The sequence below is a fragment of the Gavialis gangeticus genome, unplaced genomic scaffold (assembly GCF_001723915.1).
Source record: "Gavialis gangeticus isolate Ggan-Ray unplaced genomic scaffold, GavGan_comp1, whole genome shotgun sequence".
NCBI classification, from domain to species: Eukaryota; Metazoa; Chordata; order Crocodylia; family Gavialidae; genus Gavialis; species Gavialis gangeticus.
The window spans coordinates 12,116,304-12,124,262 of NW_017729034.1; the positions used below are offsets into that span (position 1 = coordinate 12,116,304).

At 44.2% G+C, this 7,959-nt stretch overlaps 1 protein-coding gene across 3 annotated transcripts in view; it reads right to left on the reverse strand.

The window, feature by feature from the left end:
* Positions 1 to 6,623, reverse strand: part of USF3 (upstream transcription factor family member 3) — a 29,623-nt gene extending 23,000 nt beyond the window's left edge. For 2 of the 3 annotated variants that reach the window (XM_019527246.1, XM_019527245.1), the window contains exons 1-2: positions 6,235 to 6,623; positions 4,451 to 4,479 (exon numbers count right to left, since the gene is read on the reverse strand). In XM_019527246.1, coding sequence (XP_019382791.1) covers positions 4,451 to 4,479; positions 6,235 to 6,281 — 76 coding nt within the window. In that variant the 5' untranslated portion in view covers positions 6,282 to 6,623. The remainder of the gene's footprint in view (positions 1 to 4,450; positions 4,480 to 6,234) is intronic. The other variant, XM_019527247.1, reaches the window with a different exon arrangement.
* Between the last annotated feature and the right edge of the window lie 1,336 nt (positions 6,624 to 7,959).

Below are 7,959 nucleotides of genomic sequence, written 5' to 3' on the forward strand. Positions count from 1 at the left end.
TGGCAGCAGCAGCAAAGACAGATAAATGTTATTATTATAGATCCTGAGGTATTTCAAACAGATATGCAGGCAAGTCAGAGCTAAAATGAAGCACCAGGGCCCTCGCTGCAGAGGGGGCAGCCTCCACTGAAGGAAAAAAAAAGCGGTGGGGGCCTCAGTGCTTCATTCTAGCTCTGAATGAATCTATCAATATATCAAAAAAAAATATCAATAAAGCATTGCCTAACTGATATCTAGCTATTGAGTGGCATTTCATTTTTGGCTGCAGAAAAACGCAGATTTTTGGGTACTGGTCAGAGAATTTGGGATTTTTTATCAGAGAATTTGGGATCCTTAAACAGAAAACCAGGATCCCTGCTGGTGAAGCAAGTGGTGGGACCCAAGCAGAGGAGTCTGCTCAGGGCCAGCACCAGGGACCCAGCTAACGGGCAGACGAGGTGGCTGACCTCCCGGCCATTTGGGGCCAAGCGGACATGTTCTGATATTTCAAAGCCGGCCACCACAACAAGCACATCTTCTGGGCAATAGCTACCCAGATGGCAGAGTGGGGGCACTGAAATATATGACAGCAGTGCCACACAAAGGCCAACTGTGCAGCCACAGCCTGTTGGCAGCTGGCCCAGAGGTTCAGGCAGCTCTGCTACAGTGCCCATACCATAGCCCAGGTGGCCATGAGGTCTCCATCTGGGTATGGCAGGCACACAATTATGGGGCCACAGGTCCAAGAGGCAGATGCTGTGAGGCACAAATCTTTGGCACAAATGTGTGCCACTGCTACTTGAGCTGCTGCACGCACAGGTACCTGCATCCCAAGGTCTCACTCTTTTATATTGCTATTCAGATAGATGAGAGTTTCAAAGCTTGAGGGATTTCAAAACTCGTCTCAAAAGGTACATAACATTCATTATTCTCATTTCATGGATGGACAACCCAACTGGCCCAAGATCACACAAGCAATGAGCTGAGAATGGAATCCAAGTCTACTAATTCTCAGCCCAGTATTTAGCCCCCAGACAATAAATAGATTAGAATTAGTGCTTTAACTGCTGAAAAGATAAAAGCACAGTGAACATATGGCAAGTTCTAGCTGTGTGGTATATCAACCATGTATTTTTAACTTCTTCCAGGATAAGTAGATACGGTTATGCTGCAAGATCTAGATATTAGGTGCTGTGGAGAAATACTTTATGAAAATGTTTCCATATCATGGCCTTTAGGAGAAAAGAAAAGAAAAGCCTGAATTAGTTTTAGTCCTCTTGTGAAATAGTTCATCTACTTATAACCATCTCCATTATAACTGTGGTAAGGGATCCACTATAGGGAATCTATGCAAACACAGAAGGCTTTCCAGCTTGACCTTTTCAAAGTCTTTCTGCCTCACACAACAATCAGGTGCTTTCAAATTGTGGCTCATTCACATAGTAGCAGAATTGCGCAACTGCTACTGTCACTAATTCTTGAAATATGTTTGATCTGTTACTCAGGGCAGTTGATAATTCCATGACTTCACACTGTGCTGCTGTCATGACATGTTCTGCAGCTCTGTCAACAGACGAACTACTAACTAGAATCTATTCCGACACAGTAAGGGATCAACCTCTTACATTTCTGCAGAATTGCCATCAATAGCCGATTCATGTGGAAGTGAGGAAGCATGTATTTAGGTAGGCTTACCCATAGCTATACATATTCAATAAAAGTGGAATAAGGTTTTACTTCTGCCACAGCTGCTTGAGTTGACTTCTTTAAGTTATTTTTATCATTTCATGCTACATTTTTGATAATTACATCAAGGAAGACTATAAAGAATGATTTTTATTATAGTACTTGCAAGTGGACTCTTCTGAGATTTAGGCTCCAGGTACTGTTTAAACAAAGTAAGAGAAAGCTCCTACCCTTAAGAACAAATAGACCAGGAAGACAAACAGTTGGACAAAAAGAATTACAGTTAGCCGCATTTCATAGACGGAGAAACAAGGCACAGAGACATAGTTCAGCAAGGTGCTTAGGCATGTACCTAGCTTTAAGCATAGGAGTACTTTGATAAAGTACATTCTGAACTGGGACCTCTACAACTTTCCCAAGGTCACAAGGGACATTAGAGATAGAAGAGGAGAGTTCTATTGTCAGTTCTAAGCCCCAGTCCAACACCTTAAAACAAACGACCTTCCCACTCTATGAAAAGTGAATCCAAAAAAGACCCTCAAAAAGGCAAAAGGTAAAATAAAACTGAATAGTATGGACCAAAACAAATAGTCATTTTCCACAGCATAATTTATTATCTTTCAGAATGCAGAAGCTACAGGCATATATTCCAGAACCTATTTAATTATATTATAATTAAAATAATTAGCTCATCTTTATAGCTCTCATACCTATAAAGGGCAATGCCTAAAATGGATTTAAGAGTTCACCAAATAATGGTATCAATGGGCTTGATATTTCTTCATCATCTTTATTAATCAACTGCCTTGCAAAAAGAGCCTAAACTTCATCAGAAACCATAAAACAGTAAAGTTCTTTCACAGCAAAAGTTACCCTAGCTCTATCTGTACAACACCTTTTGTAACAGGGCACTGCTTCTGAAAAAAAAAATTATAAGTGCTCCCTTATTCTGTATTCCTATATTTTATTTTAAATAAGAACAACAATACATGCAAAGATGACAAAAACTTAAGAAAAAGTTTAGATGGAAATTTAGCAATTTTAAGTCTAGGGAGTAATGGATTCCGGCTGCCTGAAGGTAGAACTGTATTGGAATTCTGAAGGTAAGTTTATTCAAACCTAGCCTGCCTCTCTTGAGCCTGTCCTCTTCCTGCTTGCCCTCAACCCCAGCTTAACCTACAGTCCGGCAGTAAGGAAAGAAAACTGTCTTGAGAAAGAGAAAAATCCTTAAGCCCAGATTGGCTTCAGGCAGGATTTCTGGGAAGGTGGTGCTGTTCAGTGAGTTGATGTCACACTAATGCAGGGGTGGACAATTATTTGTCTGGAGGGCCACTTAATGGAGTTTTGGTGAGCTGTCCAGGGCTGCAAGGGTAGTCCCACCCCCTGGTTGCCATCTTGGGACTGGAAGTCCTGCCCCTAACCCCTGACCTTTGCCATCAGAAGTCCCTTCCCTTGCCCCCCTGAAGTAACCCTTTTGGGAGGGGAGGGTTGCGATCTTGGAACCAGGAAAAAAACATAGCATACTTTAAAAGTGAAATACCTATTATCACGTTTTAACTTTATTACAAAAAAAAATATTTTTGTCATGATTTGTGTTTGTGTACTGTATATAGAGGGGATTGCATAATAGCTCAAAAATAAAGGCTTACTCTTGTATATTGTGTGTGGGGAGTGTGTATGGGGAGTGTGTATGGTGGGGTGCGTGTGTGCAGGGGGAATTGTGAAGGGGCAATCGGGTATGTTGAGGGGAGTATATCTGGAGCATTTTGAGGGCTTCCCTCCTCCACCCCCATCATGGGGCTCGGGGCTCGGTGTGACACTGCCTCAGGGCTGGAAGGGCACAGCTCTGGGCCCCACTGTGGACCAGCAACATGTAATCCTTGGTGGCTTTTTTCCCACCAGCAGTAGAGCCCCCCCGGTGGGTTTTCTCAATTGTGGGCACTGCGAGCACGCCGTATATGGGAGGGTCTGGCTAGGGCTCAAGCAGGGGTTGGACTAGACACTAGAGGACCTCTGGAGGTCCCAGACAGCCCTGCTTCTCTGTGATTCCCCCCTCCCTCCCCCACTTCACCTCAAGCTGGGGTCTGGCCATGCCCCTGCTCTTGCTGCTTGAGTGGTGAGCAGGGGGAAAGCCAGGCAGACTCTGGCTGGCTCCCGCACAGGTGGGAGACAGGAGGGAAGGGGATTAGCCCCCACCACTTTCCCCTCAGGTTATTGGCACCTGGCCACCGCCCCCCCCCCACACACTCCTGTTGTTTGAGCAGCGAGGGGGGGGCTCTCTGAAGCAGGTTTTCCCACCTCCAGCCCCTTCTCAGCCAGCCGTAGCAGTGATAGTGCTCCAGCTACAGAGGAGAGGAGTGGGGTCAACTCTGCTCCACTGAAGCAGACAGTATAGCCCGGCCCAGAACTGCAAAGCATCCTGGGATGCTGGGGGATTGTGAGTTAACTTAAACCAGGAAGGAGTCTGGGACAGAAGTCCCGTAAGCTAGTTTGACCTAAATCAGTTAAATCTGATACTACATTCAACCAGATTTATCTTAAACTAGTTTTGGCCATTTCTGTTCTGTTACAGCTTTAAACTCATTTCTGGTTGCTTAAAATGATTTGTGTGCAGCTTCTGTCCCAAGCCCAAGTGTTCCACCTGATGTTCTGAAGTCTTTTCATGTAATGCACTCCTATAAAGGCATCCTTCCTCACTCCAAGTGTGCTGGTTCCTGCATGCTATTAATTGCTCAAAGATAAATGCAGCTCCACTCTAAATAAAGAAAACCACAATAGTTCCTACCTGCATTGTGTGTTTCCCGGTTTTTCTTTCTGCAGTACAAGAGAAGAAAAAAAGATGATGTCAAAACAGAAGAGTGATACGCAAGAATTATTTTTTCTTGTTTTAACATGGTTTCACAGAATCATAGAAAAGTAGTAATGGATGTGACCTATGGAGCTCATAGGTCACAACCCCATTTGAAGCAGGATTGTCCCCATCCAAACTATTCCAGACAAACCTTCTGTCTAACCTATTTATAAAACTATACAAGTCAATTCTGTTGCACAACTAGAAAAATACTTTGGCCAAAGATACCAAAAACACCCTTTAAGATCAAAAAATGCTCTCTAGACAAGAAAAGGTATGAGAGAGACGGAAAAGCATTGGGATAAGAATTCCTGAAGCTGTAATGTCAGCATACTGAAGGACTTCATGTCCTTTCAATTCATTAGCAGTGCATTGAACTCTGCTGGCTTGACACTAGCCCAGATGAACATGGATTAAAAGCTGTTTCCATATAATGGATACTTAGTGGCCTCAATAGGAGAGGCATTTGATGGAACTCAGTTCCATCTTCCATGTCAAAAATTCACCATTATGCTTTGCACTAATTGGGAGACAGCCTAAATATTAAGGACTGCACAGACCAAAGACACCGAACAACCCCTGCTAGCTCTAGTCTAGAGGGAGATTCTCCCAAAGACAGGGTGGAAACATACTGGCAAGGTAATGCATCTGAAAAACATGCCTGATAGCTGCTGCCTTGTAGATAACTGGAGGGCTTCAATCATATGGGTCATCAAGTCAGGTTTCTCCTGGATAGGTCAGCTAACAGTGCTAGCTGATACTGCAGTAAGAGCTGGAAGACAAGGCTCTAGCAGGAGGGGGCAAGATATAGCCCATGAGCTGGATCTAGCCTGCTGAGAGATTCTGTCCTGTCTTCAGCGGGGCCCTCAGATGGCCAAGCATGTAGTAGAGCTGGGTTGGCATGGCAGTGGGACTCCATTTCCTGGCAGCACCAGTGACAGTGACTCCATCCAGCTGCTGCTGCCAGACCCAGCCCCACTGTCTGGGCACCTTGACCTGTCTGCTATGCACCCACCCCTGGAGGCATGACCCACATGGACAGGGTGCTTGGCTAGGTGGCTTGGATGGGGCTACAGGTCTGTGGGGAGGAGCCTCCAGGAGTGAAGTAGGTGGGTGGTGCCAGGGAGATGCCTGAATTTTGGGGCAGTGACAGTGTGGGGCCAGGGCCCCAAGACAGAGCCATAAACTACTTCTCTCACGCCCCTGCAACAGGCGCAGGTTCTGCAGGCAGGGACAAGTAGGGAGTGGATCATAGCACTGCCCCAAGATCCCGGCCCTGGATGCAGCTCCCCACACAGGCAAGCACCCTCCCACACAGCTCCCAGCTGGTCTCCATGGAGACCCTGGGATCTTGGGATAATGACAGCACAGGGCTAGGGCCTGCTTCCTCCACATCATGCCCACGGAACCTACACTTGTTGCAGCTCTGCCCCAGGCCCCAGCCCCACACTGTCACTGCCCAGGATCCCAGGGTCTCTCTGGCTCTGCCCACCTGTCTCACTCCCAGACACTACTCCCTGCCCACCCATGGCCCCATCCTACATAGGGATTTCTGGTAAGCTGTTGCACACAGGGCTGGGGGAAGAAAGATGCTACTGACCCAGCCCATGCAATGGCTCACCAAAACACCCTATGATGCCCTCGCGCCCAAGTAATTGCCCAGCCCTGCTCTACAGTTTCCAGGTCAATACATCAGTCACCTGGTCTCAGATATTTACCGATGCTGTTTCTTACTAGGAGTCTCATTTTCTGTCATCTCTGGCATGGTTTTGGAGAGAAGGGCCTAAAATGAAATGGAGAAAAGAATTCTAAGTTATAACACTTCTCAAAACTTTGTTAGCACAAATGCTAGCTGATTCAACTGTAAGCACAAGATCTATTAGAATGAATCTAAAAGTTCACTGCCTTGATTTATCGCAGCTTTAATTAGCAATGCACCAAAAGTGGAAGCAACTCCCTTCTTGTGCTGCTGTTTGACTGGCACAGATATGATTCCTATCCATTGTAAACAGATTTTCATTTTCTGAAATGTTGTTTTAGTAATAAATAAAAAACCCAAACACACCAAAATACCAAGCCAGCACTACCAGAGAGGTAACAATTATTTAATTAATATGTTTCCCTCCACAAGACCCAGGGTGGCTTACAATAAGACAGGGCCATGGCCAATATGCAACACATGAGCCAAACCAGTACAAGCACCCCATGGGGCACATGGCAGGTCAGGGAGGGAACAGAAAATATATTAGCATATGGGACAGGAAGCAGAAAGCAAAACAACAAATTTGGCAGGGAGCACAGGGCAGGAGCAGAAAGCAGAGCAACAGATTGAACAGGTAAGGAGAAGAGAGGGGTACTTGGGGAAGGTGCAAAGCTTAGCTTGTGGCGTGCTTGCCAAAAAAACTGGCCCCCACTGAAGTAAGAAAACAAAATAACTTACAAAATAGGAGAACAAATGAGACAATACATCTACTTGGAGTACTGCCATGAAACAGAAGCCTGCTAACTATCATCTTTGCAGTTTAGTTTGATTTTCAGTACAATATACAATACACAATTACAAAAGTAGCCAAAAATATATGACAATTTAATAAAAATGGATGATAATTCAGTTAAGTCCAAAGACATTTTGCTGAATATTTGAAAGAACATTTTCATATCCAATCAAATTTCCACCTTCAGATGATCCTGAAGTTGTCTTGGATTGTTCATCATATGCAGAGACTTGTTTGGAAGTGTGTAACACACATAACTGTGCCTCTGAGGTCAAGTGTGTAGCAATAGTAGCATAAGCAAGTGTTTATAAAATGCAATTTGATCAACTGGGTAATCAAAAAGGAAAATTACATATTTTAGCGGGGTGGAAGGAAAAGGGAAGGTCTCAACTCTTTATGCAGTGGTATCAGAAAATAAGATGAAATTAGAAAATGAATCTGTTTGAATTAATAATATTTGAAAAAAAGTTTGAATAAAGAAAAAGAATAATACTGAGCAAAAAAGCTTAAAGACACACTGAGTACCCTTTTCAAATAAATAATATGTCACTGCCAACACAAGATACAGACAGATATACCATTTGTATCTGGAAAAACTGTCACAGGGTTTGAAGCAGACAGAACACAGTCGTTCTGGTTCAGACTTGCAAGTGTTATCAACTAGTGGCAGCATGTAGTGCTGCTGCTCCGCCAGAAGGGCTGCTTGGAAAAAAATGGGAAAAAAATAGGGAAAAAAATGCTTGGACCAGGTCTACCCAACATCTGTATAGATCAGGTACTTTAGCGGGGCTTTTTTGGTGCTATTATCTAATAGCTGATTGAGTCAGCTATTAGCTAAAAGTGCCAAAAAGCCCCGTTGAAGTGCCTGCTCTTTACAGACATGCAAACCCAGGTCAAAATAACACACTGCTTCTTCTGATAAAGCTAGATTTGTTTTTGTTTTTAAAA